Genomic DNA, 21,064 nt, shown 5'->3' with positions numbered 1-21,064 from the left:
ACTTCCTCTTCTCCAAGACTTTTCCAAAACAAAAACAAAAAAACAGAAAAAAAGGTGAACCAAAGCTCTCTTCAGCTTTTTCTATTTCTCTTTTCTGTTAATTTGCCCTTGCTTTGACAGTAATTTGAGCAGCAGAGGATTAATTGGAATTTTAAGTGATGTTAAGGTGTTGATTGCTCAATTTTAAACTTTCCAAGATATAGTTACTTGGACAATAGTTCAGGATAGATATTTGCAATTTATCCAAAATGAATTTAAGCATAACATGAAATGAGAACAATGATAACCTATTAAAATACCACCTAGAATGAAAACCCATGTATAGATTTAGACTGCAAATCTCTCCATCTAAGAACGAACATATATGGATGACCAAATATTTTACAAATAAGCTGGATCAAATCTGCAACATGCAATGGCGGGTTGACAATCTGGACAAGCCTGTTATGAACAGATGAGGGAATGTCTCCTCAACAATGTGATAAACCGGTGATCTCTTCTCAGCAAATTTGAAGCTACGAATATAAAAGAATAGAATACATTTCAACAAACAAAGTAAGACATCTTGCAAACAAGGAAAAAGATTCTACGTGAAAAATATTTATTTTGCGATAAGAGTACCTCATCAATCGGAAATGTATCAGTAAAAAATAGCATCGCTGAAGGCATCGGTACACAAAAAAACATTGGATGAGATGGTAAAGTTATGGTTCCTTCCCAGATTTTCAAAGTTCGAGTGTACTGATCCCATGCCTCACACCACCCAAGTAGTGTCAATGCATTCACTAGTAAAAGAAGTAATGCATTCTTTCTTTTTGGTAAGCTAAAAAATTTTAGGTAAGCAACCAACTGATCAAAACCAGTTTTGGCGGTTGAACCTCTAGTCCTTTGAATTTCACCAATTTCAATAAGAAATTCCGTTTGTGGTGTGGACTAATATAGATCCTTGTTCATATTTGAACTGATAAGACTGGCAGGTCTAACACAGTTATTAGAACAATGAGAATTTCCTTTCAAGTGAAATTCAATATAAATCAAGACCTGAAAGGTATACATGACAACCAGCTATTAGGAAATAAATACTAAACCTTGAGTTTTATTCTCTTTTTTAAAGTTACAGAAGTGCAATGAAATTATGCAACATACCAGGGTTGGAAAATTGGCATACTGAAAAATCTTTCAAATCGATACGTTCCATTAAAGCAGTAGCCTTCTCAATTTGATCATCAATTGCTTTTGGTGCAGCACCATTTGAATCTGAATAAAGCTGCAAGACGTTGCCGTATTTTTTACTAATATGTTACTAAAAGTCAACTAACTAACTCAATTATTTCTCTTACCTCTTCAACATGTCTGATGTCTTCAGTGTGTGGAAGATATATCATGTGCATTCCTGGCAGCTCAATCTGACCACCATGGCCGATAATCTCTTTCTGAGAATTTTCAAGGAAATTGGTAAGGCTAATAAAAATGTATAACTAACACAATTTCAAATTTAAAACAATAAACAAAGTTCAATTAGAATCCACTTGAAATTTGAAATCAACTAACTTTATTTTGTAATTTGAACTAGTACTAGAGAAAAAAGATGACTAAAAACCAGAAACTGGTTTCCTACCGTATGAAAAGCAAACCCTTATTTTTTTTCAGATAAGCAATGAATAATTGTATTGATTATTTACAAAGGGTACAAATCAAGATATAGTTTGCTTGCTCTATAATCAACTATCCCCCATAAAACATCTCAAACATACAAAGAATCCAAAAACTCTACAATATTAGATGGTATAACTCATCTCTTAACAACTGATTCAATGGAATAAAAATCTCACAACCGATGACTCCTGACCCTCAAAAGGTCCAAATGAGACATAATTGTACTGAATTCCAATATCTTATATCTGAAAGAACTTGATCTCTTTCTCCAATATTGAAGTGACATGTGCACTGATTTAGGCATCATCCATCCAACATCAAATAGCACAAAGATGAAACCTACACTCCATGGCAATTCTACAATGAAATAGCAAAATATCCATATTATCACTGCTTTAATTACTCATACAATACTGATCTACAATAACCACTCCTTGCTTAACTAGATTATCCATCATGAGAATTTTCCCAAAGACACAATCCTCACAGAAGGTTAACTTTATTGGCACCTTTTCTTTCCATATAGCCTTCTAACAAATGAACTAGTGATCTCTCTAAAGACCTTTGATGCAGGAAAAATCCAAAATAGATACAACAACAAAATTGAAGAACCGAAAAATAAAACTAATATAGGAATCATCACCTAGGCTTTACTTAAAACAGGCACCAAGCAAGAAAGCAAAACCTAGGAATAAGAAACCTAATGTTGGCTGGAATTAACACCCGACCATTGAGAAAGTTTCAGTGGAAATTTTATTAATCAAGACTGTCTAACCGTCTGTTGGAGGTGACGGGTGAGGCACCCTCCCACCATAAATTTTATTAGTCAGCACTGGCATAGAAATATGATACATGTGCTAATTTTTTTAAATTGGGCTACAAGATACAAGCTAGTAATAAATTTGATTGGCGGCCAAATCCGCGTGCTCAACAAAGAAATATCTCTTGTTTTTAATTTTAAATCTATTCTTGGTACAGGCTCACGACCTAATTGCAAGTAGAAGACATTTGACACTCTTAAATGACATCGCCAAGGACTACTCAGACCCGATTGCTATGAGTGAGAGTTTCTAGCCAACTAAGCAACTATATGACCCAAGCGGCTGTGACAAACTGAGGTGGCCTCCCCAACAATGGTGAGTAACAACTTCTATTCTATAACCCATTAGCAATTGAAAATGCAATTTTTAAGTTTTATTTATGCACTTTGTGAACATACGCTTTCTCAACTGATCCTTCATATCTTCCAATCTGAAATTGGAATATGGATGTTTTATGGGAAAATAATTTTTTTTGATAGTTACAATAATGGGGGAGGGGGATCAAAACCCTGGTTCTCCTAATAAAGGAGAGGAGGGTATGCCACTGAGCTACAAGGCTCTTGGCATAAAGTGGGAAAATACTTAAGGCTAGGAAAAGGAACTTGACAATATAAATTCCAACATCAATATTGAACACTCTAAAATCTTCAACACAATATAATAAAACCTAACCTGGAGATTATATCATTGTAGCATGCTGTGAAAATTTCATGTGAAGGAATAAATTCGAATGATAAAAAATCATGTTTCTATTACTGTTCAAATATCAACCGCCATTAATACTTATCAAAATTTGATGATTAAACTGCATCACAAGGTACAGAAAACAGTAGAAGCATTGATATGATTCAGGCATACTTTTGATTATTTCTTCATCTTTTACACTGAAATTATGTTGCTAAGTGTTGCGTAAGGACTAAGGTATCGTGCAATTTTATAATGATCTTGTACTATAGAGTGGATTACTAAAAGACTGATCACAACTTTAATACCAATGACTTTATTTGACCTTCCTATGCTCTTTTGCATTCAAAGTACGTTGCACCATAGTAAAAAAAATTGATGTTCATTATTTTTTTTTTATCAACATATATGCTCAATTTCATCCAAGCTTTTAATATTATCTAAACTTTTATTGTTCATAGAAAGCCTTAAGCGTAATCTAAACTTGTCTGTTGCTTTCTTTGAGTCAAACCATTTTCTACTTAAAACCTTGAGGTTCCTACAGCTCTTGAAATATCATCAACTTCCCACAACAACGACTCTTTTCAAATTTCAAAAAGCCAAGACAGACTTCAAAAATCAAAACTTTTAAGATATTTAAGCAATTTCAGATGCATAATGCAACAATCAGTTCCCCACTTCTAATATGATATGTGGTAATCCTGAAAATTGCACATAAGGAAGAGTGGTGATAATTACACACTATGTAAGGGACACACATGAAATTGTGTTTTGAAAACACAATTTCAGTTAAAATTGTGGATTTGAGTTTTCACAATCGTGTTTTCAAAACACGATTTCAGAAGCTATTCATTCGTTAGTGTGTAACTAGCAGTATGCAACAATGATTAGCACATAAGTAATACCATAAAGAAAAACTAGAGGAAGGCATAATTCTCTCCCACTGAAGGTAAAAATTGAGCGAGGTCATCCCCTTCCAATCCAATCAAATCCTGTAACAAATAAGGTTTGAAGTAGTAAGCAATGCAACTAATCTAATCAGACAAGAAATTCACTCAATAAATCAAAATGAGCTATGTCCATAGAGCAAAGAAAAGTGAAACATTGAACTCCTCATAAGGCTGACTCAAGGGAAGAAGTTCAATTGAGATGCCTAGATCTTGGGCGTCCTGTGGGGAGAGAGAAGAAGAAAGAATCAGTGACTTTCAAAAGATTAAAATCCCTTTAAGAAAACCGTTGAAGCAAGTGCAAAAAAGTACTTAAGCTCTATGCAATGTGGTTCATGTCATATCTATTTTTGTCGCTCTCTTGATATTCCCAAAAGGATCATCTTCATTTGCAAAAAGAAGTAACCGTTTATCAGCCGTCTTCGCATATTTGAGATAGGTTATCTGCCAAGTATTATCAAAACTCAAAGACTGGGGGCATAAGAAAAAAATTAAAATTTTTACTTGGCAAGCCCTAAGAAAATTCAATAGAAAAATGAACAGTAGTAACAAAGTGGAATTACCCTTTACGCAGAAGTGCTTGTGTATATTTACATGTGAAGGCACAAGGATAGGATACTGAAACCCTTTACGTACTCATACGAAATAGCAGAAATACCAATCCTTTAAACAACTGCCAACTGCAAACACTCAAGAAGATAAAGAATCCAATATATACAAAAAAACATAATACACAATCAAATTAAATACCCTTGAGAGTTATTGATAACAACATATACAAATTGAGGTATTAGAATACATACCTTGGCCATCACTTGTTAACATTCTATGCATTATAGGGACCAATGTTGGTTCAACTTGGACAAAAAGGTGAGGAAGCCTGGTCACTGATTCAAGAATTGTGCTAATGGAGTTTTCCAAATTGTTGGGTGCCGATTCCTGACACGCATCAAGATGTCTAAGTCTCTATAAGTAATCAAAGTAGCTTGGAATGCCCATATCAGTAGTATTATTAATTCAATTAATTTAGTAGTTCTAGCTTCAGTTAAAAAGAATGAATCTTGCCACCCAACATTAATCTATATCCTCAACAGAATATGAAATTTCTAGTTGGAGCTTGACCCAACTTTCTTCTTACGATGTCACATCAGACTCCAATCCATCTATAGCAATCTTCTTGAATAGACAAAAGTCAAAAACAAGCCCATTTGAAGGATTTGTAAGAGCTTTGAAACTTGGAATGGATTGTTTTTCTTCCTCATTGCAGTTTACATTGGAACTTCTTTGCATAAGCTGGAATTGTAGGGTATTATAGAGAAAACTACAGCAAGAGAAGCATGTTCATAGCAGGAAACAACACAAGCTTATGGTTAAATATGTTTTTAGCCAAAACCAAACATCCATACTTATCTCATAAATAACGTTTTTGTCTTGTTCATTTTCTCTAGCAATTAACCAAGAAGATCATTTAAATATCACCTTAGAAAGAAGAGGACTACTGTTTATGATTTGATTTTCTCAACACATGAGAATTTTTTATGTTTTTTTTTTGTCTTGTATGCTAGGGTCATGCTTCTCTGAAGACTTGTAAATAGGACCTTCATGTATACTATAAACTTTCTTGCAAGTGGGAGAAAGTATTTCACAGCATACCATTTAGCTTAAATTGCAAGTTGCAAGTTCCATGTTCATCTACAATATGTTTGAGAAATTGTCTACCTATATAGCAAACCAAAAACGTGCAAAATTGTTCCGAACAGTTTCAAATCCCCTTACAATACCTTTCACTATTGGTCCTCTAAAAGCATGACCAGAACTCTAAAAAACATGAACCATTCAGTTTTAAATATCCTAAAACTCAAGGAATGCTGAGATACGTTATTTAGGAAAAAGGTATGGTAAATTAACTATCAATTGGCAGACCTGGGTAAACAGTAGCATAGTACTAGACTTATACTGTATCACAATATTGTTTACATTTAATAAAAATTTATAGAAAAAATAAAAACTAGAAAAAACTTAAAATCAAGATCCAAGGTAGTTTTTATTTATTTCTTTAAGATTGTAGGAAAATTTTCTCCTATTTGGCAGGGGAGGAGAAGTAGACTTTTGAGAGCCACAATTTTGTAAACTGGGCTTCCTTCTTAGAAACTAGTTGGGACGTATCCAAATGATAGCCTTAGAATTTGTTAGAAACTAAATGTTTAGTTTGTCCAGTTATACACAATCATGTTGAGACTTTAGACATTAGAAAGTGATCGCTAGGAGATTCTAAAGAGATTTGCTAGGATAGCAGGATGAATATATCAACTTTTCTCTTTAGAGTAACAGAAACAGTAATAGGGCATCATTACAAGGAATAGTATACTACATTACTACATTTAACAAATCAGTTACTTTTATGAACTAAAATTTAATTTTACAATATTAATCTTCAGGGATTACATATGACACTACCAATTGGATTGCCATTGATGTTCATAGGAAGAAACACCATATTCAAATATGCTAATGGGGTGAATTAACTAATAATATAAGTATTAACCAGCAAAAAGATTATTTGGAAATCATCAAAATATTAACATGATCAAGACAGCATTTACTTACAATATTTGACATGGTCAAAATATTAACATTTACACAACGTATTAAGAATCTTACAACAAGACAACACTCTTAAGCTTGTACCCTATGTGATCTAGGAATTGAAAGTACATCATTCTCCATTGCTTATTCAATAGTAAAGGACCACATACACCCCAAAACCCAACCACCAAGCCGAGTGACATGCTCACATAGAACCAATCCACTTCAAGTCCACTAATATCTTTACTTCTTATGTTGGGTTTTACACCATTTGTAGTACAACTATTAGTAAGTGGTGGTCCACACAGTTTGTTTCCAGTAAAACTGGATGGATCAAGGCTTTGTAGTTGAGTGCTTAAAGGAATTTTCCAAGTCAAATTGTTGTTTGACAAGTTCAAACGATTTAAAAATGTCAAACTTGACATGCTTGAGGGAACTTGACCCGAAAGCTGGTTCAAAGAGAAATCAATAGATTCCAGTGATCCCATAGCACCTATATTCTCAGGAATACTTCTGATCAAGAGATTATATGAAAAATTCAAATAATATAATCCTTGGAGACTAGTAACTTTGATGGGAATCTTTCCTGATAAACTATTCTTGGAAAAGTCTATACATTTTACCAATAGGAGAATGGTGCTATACTCAAAAAGGTTTCCCTTTATCACAAGCAATGCACTTTCAAGTGGGAGAGTTGCATCATAACCATCAAGAACAAAAGAACGATTAGAATTCAAGTGGTCATTTGAAATATTATTTGTGGCCATGGCACTAAAATTTTTAACACATCTAGGTATGCTTCCAGATAGCTTATTACGTAAAAGGTCCAATATTTGGAGTGAAGCTAGAGCACAGAGTTCTTTTGGTATGCGACCATGGAAATAGTTTGAGCGAAGGTTAAGAATCATCAAGCTTGTACATCTATTCCCAATCCAAGAAGGTATGTTTCCAGCAAACCTATTTTCAACAACATCAATAGTTACCAACTTTTCACAATTTCTCAATGATGTTGGTAACTTTCCAGAAAATTTGTTTTTGTATAGGTGCAAAGATATAAGATAAGTCAAAGATCCCATTGATGCTGGAATACTGCCACTGAAATTGTTGTTCTCCAAATTCAAGACCACCAAGTCGTTCCAATTCATCAAACAATCAGGTATTATTCCTGATAAAAGATTTTTTTCAAGATTGAGATGTACTATGGTTTTATGCTCATTCACTCTAAAACAAAAAAAAAAGTGAGAAATAGATCCACAAAATGAATTGTTAGAAAGATCTAGCTCATACACATTAGAGGATATACAAGGTAAAGGACCTTCAAAATGGTTTGAACTTAAATCAATCATTGAAGCAGACAAAATCATGGGAATTTCTCCATGGATTAGATTGTGGGAGAGATCTAAAATTATGAACTGAGAAGACAAGTTCCAAAATGAAGGAGGAACCACATCTGAAATCCTTGTATCAGAAATGATTAACAACTACAGATGCCTTTGTGAACAAAGCCATGGGGGAAATTTTGGCCCTAAATTCCGTGATTGCAAGTTTAAAAACTCAAGCTAAAAAGGAGGAATTCAATTTTGACTTGCTTTTAGAGTCAGATGGTTTCTAGATGCAGAAAGTATCCTTAAACTGGTTAAATTGTAAAAATGAACTTCAGACACGACACCTTTCAACATATTAGAATAAATATATAAAGACTCAAGTTTGGAAAGCTGTCCAAAATTTTGAGGGAGGGTTCCTTCCAATTGATTATATGAAAGATCCAGGTATGTCAGAGATGAAAGATTTCCAAAAGAAACCGCAAGTGGACCTGAGATTGAATTATTCCCAAGATCCAAGTATGTCAGAGATGAGAGATTTCCAAAAGAAACCGGACGTGGACCTGAGATTGAATTATTCCTAAGTTCTAGGTATGTCAGAGATGAGAGATTTCCAAAAGAAACCGGAAGTGGACCTGAGATTGAATTATTCCTAAGAACTAGTTTGACTAGATTTTTCAATTGTCCAAAATTTTGAGGGAGGGTTCCATTGATATGATTGTTTGAAAAATCCAGATATGTCAAAGATGGAAGATTTGCTAAAGACACTGGAATTGGACCCGAAATTGAATTATCCTGAAAAGAAAGTTGGATAAGATTTTTAAATACCCCAAGTTCATCCAACAAATGACCATGAAGTTGAGATTCACTTAAGTCTAAGATCTCTAGTCTATCTGAAAGACATCCTGATAAACTTTCTAAGATTTCGTATATCTCTTGACTCCATTTGTTGGATGACAATCGATTTCCCTTAAGTTACGGAGATTACCCAACGATCTTGGCAACTTTCCTCCAAGTTCATTTCCCGACAAGTCAATACTAATGGCGAGATGTTAGGTTTCCAATGGCACTAGAGATTGTACCCTACAAATTACTGGAGCCAAGGTTAAGAAACTCAAGACAACTAAAACTATACAACCAATTGGGAATTGAAGAGTTGAAATTGTTTCCAAATAGATCAAGAGAAACAAGAGATGAAAGGTTAACAAAGTGAGTGTCGGTGGAATGAAAGGAAGTTGGGACTGCGAAAAGCGCAACTCAAACCGTAAAGGGAGTGTGTTTGTGAGTTGTAGCCAATCAAAGGCTTTGCTAAGATTGACATAACTCATATAGAGATGTCGTAGCAAAGGAAGACCAGAAAGCCATTGAAGGTTATTCACATATAAATCACTAGGCCAATAACTTTGTTCGAGATTGAGATAGAGCAAATTGGAGAGATTTTCAAGTTGATGAGGTATGAGTCCCCCAAATCCCGAATTAGAGAGATTAAGAGATGTTAAACTCTTCATTGAATCGAGAAATGAGGGAATAGGAGAAGCAGAGAAATTATTGAAGCTGAGGTCAAAGTAATTCAAATGCTTCAAATCAAGCAGAGAAGGATTTAGCTTACCACCAAACATTGACCGCTCATAAGCTTCCTCATATTGTTCCAGAGTCATAGAACCATCCCAAACAGGAGGGAAGCTTCTGAGATGGAGTTGTTGGACGTGAGCAGTGAGATTGTGGTAGACAACACCAACCCATTGACAGCAATCCCCATCAACAGTCCAAGAGGAGAGCCGTTTTGAATGATCAATAAGGTCTTGCTTGAAGATGAGAAGGGCGCGTCGCTTGGTATCGATGCAACGAACCTCAGAGTGAGTGTGTCCGGTGCAAAAAATGAAGAAATTAGGAAGATGAATAATTGGAAAAGCAAGGAAAAGGTATCCTAAGGAACCCTCCATTATCAGATTATTATGAGAAGTAAGGGTTAATTGTGAAATGATAAAAATTAATGTCATGTGGCTTTTTCCGTTGTATGATTGTGTCTTACCTTCATATGGCTTTTTCCACCTAATGCCATGTGTCCTTTTTGCTTTTAACAAATTAATGCAATAATTTCATAATTAGTAGTCTAGCCAAAAAAAAAAAAAAAAAAACCATAGAGCATTCATACAAAGATCATTTCCCTGCAGATTAAGAAAATAAATCTCAAATATATTCTAAGCTGATGAATGAATACTCCAAATCCTTCAAAGGAGAGATCGAGACTTGTAAGTCTCTTCCAAGTAACCAAAATAGCTTGGAATACACTTACCGGTAGTGTTATTAAACTTAAGTATTTTAGTAGTTCTAGCTTAGAGAAATGAAGGATGAATCTTGCCACCCAATGTTAATCTATACCAGCAGACTTTGAAATTCCTTGGTGGAGTTGTACCCAACTTTCCACTTATTTTGTCACATTAGACTCCAGAAATTTTCTTGAACCAAGTCAACAGCCCATTTGAAGGATTTCAAGACCTTTATAGCTTAGAAGGGATGTTTTCTCTTTCGCATTGCTAGTTACATTGGAGCTCCTTCGCATAAGCTAGAATACTAAGTTATTAAAAAGAAAACAGTATTAAAAGGAAAACAAAAGCAAGAGAAGCAAAAGAAATTATGAAAGATATAGACATGATGAAGCAGTAATTAGGGAAGAATTTCAGTCAAAGGAAACTTAATACGTTCATAGCAGGCCACAAAACAAGCAGTTAGTTTTTAGTCATTGATGCTTAGGTCACAAATAATGTTTATGCCTTGGTTCATTTCTCCAGTAATTAACCATGCTGATCATTTAAATATCACCTAAGAAGGAACTTCATACCACCAGCAGATAAACATCAGAATTTACATGTAGGCTAGGGTCATGATTCTCTAAAGACTTGTAAATAGGATCTTCAAAGTTCACTAACTACAAAGTTTCTTTCAGGTGGGATAAAGTATTCCATAGTACACTATTGAGCTCAACTTCCAAGCTGCAAGTTTCATGTTCTTTTTCATTGGTCCACAGTAGGTCGCAAGATAAGCTTTCATATTACGTAGGCCATCAACCCAAACAAATCATACTAGCTTTCAGCTGAGTGCTTCTTGGTCATGTCATCCTTCCTATAGATTTGAGATGCTTGTTCTGAATTCTGAATTAAGAAACACCATAACAGTAGCAAATAAATGTATAGGAACATGGAAACATGATATCAAATGTCATTTATACTGAGGTGCAGTAGCTTTTGTAAAAATAATGAAGGAAGCAACATTGCCTAACCAAGTGATGGGCTCACCATCACAGTCTTGATTAATTAAACACAACCTTTGATTCCCTAAACATTATCTTCTCAGCCAAACGAGAACATATTCATCATATAAAAAATAAAACAATATTCATTAACTAAGTATAACCTTCTGTTTCCTTAATAGCCATTTTTTTTTTTAGATGAATGAGATTTATTCATCAGAAACAAATACATTGCAAACAAGACTAGTAAACTACCAAAGAACCAAAACAATACAAAGAGCCCTATCAACAATATAGGATTAAATACTATAGAGTGTAGATTACAGGTCAACATATCATCAAAAGCAAACAGTAGAAAGACAAATACAACGGTTAAGAATTAGAATCAAACACAGTCATAGGGATATTCCAAAAAGAACACAACCTTTGTTTCTGGCAGAATTCACAGAAACAAAGCCTTTGTTTCATGCTAGTCCATCTAACCTTTACGGCAATAATCTTGAACATAGTTTTTTCATCTTTAAGTTGTCCTCATGCCTTTTAGAGTTCTCTCCATCCAAGTGTGATATTAAGAGCAATCCAAGAAACTTCAAAAATGATAAAAACAAAGCTTTTCGGCCTTTTAGAACTCCTAATGCCCAACCTAACTATGCACAACAAGTATCAAGTCTTCTAGGAATGGAACAAAGCATATTAGTTAGAATAGCTGGAAAGCTTGAACTGCTAAACTGTTGGTGGAGTAAGTCTAATAGCATTCCGTGTTGTCCCTCACATTCAAATCCTCCTGATTTAGTAGTTCTAAATTAACATTTTCTGCTACATTTTGATCGATGTTTGCCTCAAAACACTTGCCCTGAATATGAACCAAAGCCGCAAATCCTGCTGGCTGCCAACTTTAGTTTCTTCCATTGTGTGAGGATGAGACCTTTGCATTCACAGTATTGACTGTCATTGCTGATCCAAGTTCCATATTTAAGCAACAGAGGACCAAGATGCCAACTATCCTGCCAAAGATAAGAACCATTCCCATCTTCATAATGATGTTTGAGAAATTGTCAACGAAATTGGGGCCTAAAAAAGTGTAAAACTTCCATATGGTCAGTCCCAAGTAAGAGTCCAGATCCCCTTACAATACAATTTTACTAATGCTCCCCTGCAAGCACAATCACGATCTTAAATGAATAACATTTCTCTATTAAAAAAAATGAACCATCCAGTTTTAGCAATAAACTTACTACTGTATAAAAATATTGTGTATGTATAATTAACATTTCAATTTTTTTTTTAGCTAAAAAATCAAGATCCAAGGTAATTTTTTCTTTATGAGATTATAGAAAATAGCTATTGAGAATATTCTCCTTAAATGTCAAAGGCTAGATTTGGCATCAGAGGAGAAGTAGACTGTAAATACCCACACATTTGCAATCTAGGCTTCCTTCTTAGTCACTGGTGGCAAAGAATTCACCAAATAGCCATGGAATTTGTTACAAAGAACACAATTAGTTTGCTTAGTTATGCAAAATCTTCTAGTCTTTCGTTGAAACTTTATAAGGAGATCACTGGTAGATTCTAAAGAGAACTAATAGGATAGCCGAATGAACACTTGGCTCATCATGGATTGCCTTTGAACTAAAATTTTATTTTATGCTATTGATCTACAGGGATTAAATGAAACTATGAAGTAATTGCCTTTGATGTTTATATTCATATATTCCAATGGAGTGAATATAAATAATAATGTAAGTTACCCAGCACAAAGATTGTATAGAAATTTTGGAACTATTAATAAACATTTTTTATGTCCCTTGTACTGCTTATTCTTCAGTCTTGTCCAGGCTTATACTAAACTGTAGTATAATTTACCATATTATAAATTCATCTGTCCAAGAAAAGTAGCTCATTTTAAGGAATACGTAAGCATATCTACTTGTTTCCAGACATGCTTACCAGTTACCATTATATGTGAATCTAGTAAATCTAGTTGCTTGTATCATAGGCAGACATCATAATCCGTAGCAATGTAGTCATGCACAGTTTAAAACAAATTCAGGAGGTAATGAGACCAATTAAAATTCCAAACTAATTTTTGGGGCCTTTTGAAGAGCATGAACCAGAGCTACTTTCTGAAGCATGCATGAGGAGGACCTGCACCAATCATCAATACTATTGCCATAGAGTAAGCTTTTAGAGAGTTACATGTGCATCATAATACAAAACTGTACGATACTAATGAGTGAAAATTAATTCGTTATAGTGCTTACTCTGTCTCCTTCTAGAGCATTGTCCTATCAAATCATTTTAAAATTAAGTCTGCATTTCAAAAAGAAAAATATTTTATATGGAAATAGTCAACAAAACTAGAATATAATTGAAAATGTTGGCTCCATTTTAGTATCAGCATATTTCTGAAATAAAATCCCACTGGGTAGAAGGTTAGATATGAGTTAAATCACATTTGCAGTGCAGTGCCTACAACATCAACCAGACCAACAAATGTTAAGGACATAATATTTGAAGTATATCTCATAGAAGATGATGCCTTTGACTTAAATACCACTGTCAAAAAGAGCAAAGATGATGCTTCTCACTTAAATACAAACTCACTTAAAATTTCAAGGAACCGGTTCACTTTTAACATTGTAGTCACATTGATCATGTCATCGATAAACCTGAAATCATGATGCCTTGAAGTCCTTTTGAAGAAGAGAACTCCACAGATTCCCCAAGAACCAAAAGAACATCCAACTCTCATATCTATACATAACCAGGAATTTTCAGAGTCATCATCATTTTTGTTAATTGCTTTTGAGCACTTTTGGAAAACAGGAGCTTCATCAAGTTCAAGATTGGCAATGTAACTAAATGCATCAAAAATCTTAGGCTGGGTGTGTGAAGGAATTGTTCTAAAAAAATTGTTGTATGAAAGTTTAACCAAGAAAAGACAAATTAAATATGCTCTAGACAATTGTGCCAAAAATACTTTTTATTTAGAAATCAGGGATTTCCAACAATATCATATGACTTTGAGACAAGTTCAAGAAACGAAATCCTGTAAGACCTCGGCAGAAACTGATACAGACAAGTTACTTGAAAGGTCTATGCTCCTTTCAAATATGGAATAATAAAAGACTCTTAAAAAGTGGCTGAGAAAGGAAGAAACCGTTAAGATCAGGTTCATTTGAGCACCTTCATACATGTCTTGAGGCTATTATTGGCAAAATTCCAATACCAAAAGAAAAGCAAATTGCCATATTTTTGGATGAGCATCATTTCTCCTATCCAGCCTAGATCAAGGAGCCTACAATGTGTGTAGCTAATGAAAAAGGTACGGTTATGAACAAGCTATTGTTATTCAAAGATAAGGGCTCAAGCTTATATAAGGGGGCCAGAGAATTGTGAATTATATATGAATGGTTATTGTTTGACTTTAAGACGGTTCAAAGATAGCTAATGCATCTAGCTATGACGCGGTTCTGCTCATAGACATTTATCCAATACGTCTAAAACTATCAGGCCAATCTCTTTTCATGGCAAAAATACGACGATATCGGTCTAGAAAAATATTCAAAATTGTAATATTTGAAAATAATTGTAGTATCCGACCTTTGAAACAATTAGAGCTGAATCAATGAGTTCAAAATTTAGCAATACCTTGAATACATTGCAATCAAATTTGTTCTCAGGAAGATTGATCAATTTAAGGTACATAGCCAAATTCCAGTACCAGTTTGGAAGCGTCTGCAATTCTGACTGTGAGATGTCAAAATGCTTAAGATTTCTGTGTTGGTAACCATGCATGAAATGTTGGACCAATCTGACAAGAACTCACAGTGATGGCATTGACTTTAAAAGTAGGAGCCCCATTGGAGCTTACATTCATGACAAGTTGACAACAGAGTTTGAAGACAATCTAAATTCTTTTAATTTTGACTTCAGCAAAATGTATTTTGGACAAATTTCCCTACAAGAAATTTTGTCAGATTATGGATAGAAAATTGACTCTTTTTTTTTTGGACCATTGCATGTCACGAAGTTGGCATTGAGATGACCATTATGTTGAAAGAGAAGGGAGCTAATTCCTTACCTAAAATCTTTTTATTTTCCCTTTGAAGGTTGATGTCACTTGCATACAAATATTGCAAGGAAGAAAGATGAGAAACCCACCCTAGACCACTCACATAAAGATCATTTCCTTGTAGATTAAGAAAATAAAGCTGTGATAGATTTCGAAACTGCTGCGAATGAATACTACAAATCCTGCAAAGAAGAGGTGATGCGGGAGCATAGCCAAAATTATTTTAGAATTTCTTATTTCAAATTTTCTTTACCTCATAGGAGATTGGATTACTGTAGACTTTTGTATTTGAATTTAGATAGGAATTAGATTTAAGTTTTCAGTTTTTAGATAAGATTATCTTTTAGATGAGACCATCTTGAAATTCAAGGAATGCTGAGATACGTTATTTAGGAGAAAGGTATGGTAAATTAACTATCATTTGGTAGACCTGGGTAAATAGAAGCATAGTACTAGACTTACTAGTTACTACTGTATCACAATATTTTGTACATTTAATAAAAATTTATAAAAAAATTAAAATTAAAATTAAAAAAAAAAACTAAAAATCAGAAAAACCTTAAAAATTTAAAATCAAGATCTATGGTAGTTTTTATTTATTTTTTCAAAACTGTAGGAAAATTTTCTCCTATTTGGCAGGGGAAGAGAAGTAGGCTTTCGACAGCCACAATTTTGTAAACTAGGCTTCCTTCTTAGAAACTAGTTGGGACGTATCCAAATGATAGCCTTAGAATTTGTTATAAACTAAATGTTTAGTTTGTCCAGTTATACACAATCATGTTGAGACTTTAGACATTAGAAAGTGATTGCTAGGAGATTCTAAAGAGATCTACAAGGATAACCAGATGAATATATCAACTTTTCAATTTAAAGTAACAGAAACAGTAATAGGGCATCATTACAAGGTATAGTATACTACATTACTACTTTTAATGAATCAGTTACTTTTATGAACTAAAATTTGATTTTTCACCATTAAACTTCAGGGATTACATGACACTACAAATTGGATTGCCATTGATGTTCATAGGAAGAAACACTATATTCAGATATGCTAATGGAGTGAATTAACTAATAATATAAGTATTAACCAGCAAAAAGATTATTTGGAAATCATCAAAATATTAATATGATCAAGACAACATTTACTTACAATATTTGACATAGTCAAAATATTAACATTTACACAACGTATTAAGAATCTTACAACAAGACAACACTCTTAAGCTTGTACCCTATGTGATCTAGGAATTGAAAGTACATCATTCTCCATTGCTTATTCAATAGTAAAGGACCACATACACCCCAAAACCCAACCACCAAGCCGAGTGACATGCTCACATAGAACCAATCCACTTCAAGTCCACTAGTATCTTTACTTCTTATGTTGGGTTTTACACCATTTGTAGTACAACTATTAGTAAGTGGTGGTCCACACAGTTTGTTTCCAGTAAAACTGGATGGATCAAGGCTTTGTAGTTGAGTGCTTAAAGGAATTTTCCCAGTCAAATTGTTGTTTGACAAGTTCAAATGATTTAAAAATGTCAAACTTGACATGCTTGAGGGAACTTGACCCGAAAGTTGGTTCAAAGAGAAATCAATACATTCCAATGATCCCATAGCACCTATATTCTCAGGAATACTTCCGATCAAGAGATTATATGACAAATTCAAAGATAGTAATCCTTGGAGACTAGTAACTTCGACGGGGATCTTTCCTGATAAACTATTCTTGGAAAAGTCTATACTTTTTACCAATTGGAGAATGGTGCTATACTCAAAAAGGTTTCCCTTTATCACAAGCAATTCACTTTCAAGTGGGAAAGTTTCACTTTTATTAAAAATATCAGAATTCAAGTGGTCATTTGAAATATTATTTGTGGCCATGGCGCTAAAATTATTAACACATCTAGGTATGCTTCCAGATAGCTTATTATGTGAAAGGTCCAATATTTGGAGTGAAGCTAGAGCACAGAGTTCTTTTGGTATGTGACCATGGAAATAGTTTGAGCGAAGGTTAAGAATCATCAAGCTTGTACATCTATGCCCAATCCAAAAAGGTATGTTTCCAGCAAACCTATTTTCAGCAACATCAATAGCTACCAACTCTTCACAATTTTTCAAAGATGATGGTAACTTTCCAGAAAATTTGTTTTTGTATAGGTGCAAAGATTTAAGATAAGTCAAAGATCCCATGGATGCTGGAATCCTGCCACTGAAATTGTTGTTCCCCAAATTCAAGACCTTCAAGTTGTTCCAATTCATCAAACAATCAGGTATTTTTCCTGATAAAAGATTTTTTCCAAGATTGAGATATCTTATGTTTTTGTGCTCATTCACTTTGAAACAAAAAAAGTGAGAAATAGATTTGGAGAATGAATTGTCAGAAAGATCTAGCACATACACATTAGAGGATATACAAGGTAACGGACCTTTCAAATGGTTCAAACTTAAATCAATCGTTGAAGCAGACAAAATTACGGGAATTTCTCCATGGATTAGATTGTTGGAGAGATTTAAAATTTGGAACTGAGAAGACAAGTTCCAAAATGAAGGAGGAACCACATCTGAAATCCTTGTATCAGAAATGTCTAACACCGTCAAATGCCTTTGTGAACAAAGCCACGGAGGAAATTTTGGCCCTAAATTCCATGATCGCAAGGATAAAGACTCAAGCTGAAAAGGAGGAATCCAATTTTGATTTGCTTTTAAAGTCAGTTGGCTTCCAGATGCATGAAAGTTCCTCAAACTGGTTAGATTGGAAAAATGAACTTCAGACACGACACCTTTCAACATATTAGAATCAATATTTAAAGTCTCAAGCTTGGAAAGCTGTCCAAAATTTTGAGGGAGAGTTCCGTTGAATTGATTGTTTGAAAAATCCAAGTATGTCAAAGATGAGAGATTTCCAAAAGAAACCGGAAGTGGACCTGAGATTGAATTATTCCAAAGAACCAGGTATGTCAAAGATGAGAGATTTCCAAAAGAAACAGGAAGTGGACCTGAGATTGAATTATTCCAAAGAACCAGATTGACTAGATTTTTCAATTGTCCAAAATTTTGAGGGAGAGTTCCATTGATAAGATTGTTTGAAAAATCCAGGTATGTCAAAGATGGAAGATTTGCTAAAGACCCTGGAATTGGACCCGAAATTGAATTATCTTGAAAAGAAAGTTGGACAAGATTTTTAAATACCCCCAGATCATCCGGCAAATGACCATGAAGTTGAGAATCACTTAAGTCTAAGATCTCTAGTCTATCTGAAAGACACCCTGATAAACTTTCTAAGATTTCAGATATCTCTTGACTCCATTTGTTGGATGACAATCTAATTTCCCTTAAGTTACAGAGATTACCCAACGATCTTGGCAACTTTCCTCCAAGTTCATTGAATGACAAGTCAATACTAATGGCAGAGGTTAGGTTTCCAATGGCACTGGAGATTGTACCCTGCAAATTATTGAAGCCAAGGTGGAGAAACTCAAGACGACTAAAACTATACAACCAATTGGGAATTGAAGAGTTGAAATCGTTGGAAGATAGATCGAGGTGCCTAAGAGAAGTCATGTTGTGGAGACCAACAGGGATTGGACCTTGAAAGTAATTGTCAGATAGATGAAGAGAAACAAGATTACGAAGGCCAAAGATCCATGATGGGATCGAAGTGTTTTCAAATTGGTTCCCTGAAAGATCGAGGGTGAGGAGAGATGAAAAGTTAACAATGGGTGTCGGTGGGGAGACTGTACCCTGCAAATTACTGTAGGCAAGGTTGAGAAACTCAAGACGACTAAAACTATACAACCAATTGGGAATTGAAGAGTTGAAATTGTTTTCAGATAGATCGAGGTGCCTAAGAGAAGTCATGTTGTGGAGACCAACAGGGATTGGACCTTGAAAGTAATTTTCAGATAGATGAAGAGAAACAAGATTGCGAAGGCCAAAGATCCATGATGGGATCGAAGTGTTTTCAAATTGGTTCCCTGAAAGATCGAGGGTGAGGAGAGATGAAAAGTTAACAATGGGTGTCGGTGGAATGAAAGGAAGTTGGGAAGATGACAACCGCAACTCAAACAAGGAAGGGAGTGTGTCTGTGACTTGTAGCCAGTCAGAGGCTTTGCTAAGATTAACATAACTCATATCAAGATGTTGTAGCAAAGGAAGACCAGAAAGCCATGGAAGGTTATTCACATATAAACCAGGAAAACTATCACTTTTGAGATTGAGATAGAGCAAATTGGAGAGATTTCCAAGTTGATGAGGTATTACTCCCACAAATCCGGCATTAGAGAGATTAAGAGATGTTAAACTCTTCATTGAACCGAGAAATGAGGGAATGGGAGAAGCATAGAAATCATTGAAGCTGAGGTCAAAGTAATTCAAATGCTTCAAATCAAGCAGAGAAGGATTGAGCTTACCACCAAACATTGACCGCAAATAAGCTTCAAATTCAGCATCATATTGTTCCCGACTCATTGAATCATCCCAAACAGGATAAAAGGTTCTGAGATGGAGTTGTTGGACGTGAGCAGTGAGGTTGTGGCAGACAACACCAACCCAGTGACAACAATCCCCATCAACAGTCCAAGAGGAGAGGCGGTTTGAAGGATCAATAAGGTCTTGCTTGAAGGTGAGAAGGGCGCGTCGCTCGGTATCGATGCAACGAACCTGAGAGTGAGTGTGTCCGGTGCAGAAAATGAAGAAATGAGGAAGAGGAATAATTAGAAAAGTGAGGAAAAGGAATCCTAAGGAACCCTCCATTATCAGATTATGAGAAGTAAGGGTTAATTGTGAAAAAGGATTGTAATTGGATGGTAATTTATAGGAGCACTTCTCCGTTTGATTTTGTTTTGTTTTACACTTCAGGCATTGACTGAAGTCTTGCAAGTTGCAAGTAGGACCCTCCAAGTTGCAAGTTGCAAGTTGGAAAATGAAAGAGATTTTAGTGCGAAGAAGGAATTGGAAAAGTGATTACCTGGATGATGAGGATTTTGGTGTGATTGGGAGTGGCGGTGACTCCAGAGCTCTCCAGCCACTGACCTTGAACGAGTTGGGCTTCCAGAATTTTTTTTTTTTTTTTTTTTGGTGAAAAGCTTCCAGATTTTGTTTCTATACTATTATTATACTTTATCGTTGTCAATTACTTGGGCCTTTGGGGATTCGGCTTGCTTTGTCAAGGGCCTCAAGGCCCATGGGCTGTGGCCATGGGACCCTTTTTTTTTGGTTTTTTGTTTTTTTTTTTTTTTTTTTTTTTTTTTTTTTTTTTTTTTTTTAAATAGTTACAATGTGAAAGGGTAGATTCGAGAAAGTAACATATACATTTTCTCACTACATGATTGACACGTTTGCTCAGTATTCTACTACCAAAAAAAGAAAAAAGAAAAAAAAAAGAAGTCTTTTTAACCATCAAAATTTGATTAGACTCAAAAAACTTAATTGGAGTGCTCCTTTTTGGTTTTGTGGGAAAACAAGTGCTCATTAAATTGACACAACCAGAAAGAGAAAAAAGAAAAAAAAAAAAAGTTCAAGCTTACAGTTTTTTTTTTTTTTTTTTTTTTTTTATAATAAGTTCAAGCTTCCAGTTGGTTGATGCATGACTTGTTTTCTATATGTCCATCTCTTCGTTTTTAGGGAAATGTCCTTAAAAAAAAATTAGACAAGGAGTTTGAGGCTTTGAGCATTTCATTAATTGATGGTTTATTTATTTATTTTTTGAGTGGATTAAT

The 21,064-nt window shown here is 34.6% G+C and overlaps 1 protein-coding gene and 1 pseudogene across 1 annotated transcript; both read right to left on the bottom strand.

Moving 5' to 3' along the window:
* Positions 1–218: 218 nt before the first annotated feature.
* LOC142619478 (receptor-like protein EIX1) lies at positions 219–9,959 on the bottom strand (annotated as a pseudogene).
* Positions 9,960–16,443: 6,484 nt separating this feature from the next.
* On the bottom strand, positions 16,444–20,269 carry LOC142619475 (receptor-like protein EIX2). The gene has a single exon (XM_075792582.1). It carries the CDS (start codon positions 20,097–20,099, stop codon positions 16,545–16,547), a length of 3,555 nt encoding a protein of 1,184 aa, XP_075648697.1. The 5' UTR covers positions 20,100–20,269; the 3' UTR covers positions 16,444–16,544.
* Positions 20,270–21,064: the final 795 nt, after the last annotated feature.

Source organism: Castanea sativa, chromosome 12, assembly GCF_040712315.1.
Source record: "Castanea sativa cultivar Marrone di Chiusa Pesio chromosome 12, ASM4071231v1".
NCBI lineage: Eukaryota > Viridiplantae > Streptophyta > Magnoliopsida > Fagales > Fagaceae > Castanea > Castanea sativa.
The sequence above is the reverse complement of the archived record's forward strand: the minus strand, read 5'-3'. Positions and strand labels throughout refer to the sequence as shown.

Coding starts and splice junctions, on each gene's coding strand:
- LOC142619475 (XM_075792582.1), bottom strand. CDS start 20,099: ATGGAGGGTTCCTTAGGATTCCTTTTCCTCACTTTTCTAATTATTCCT.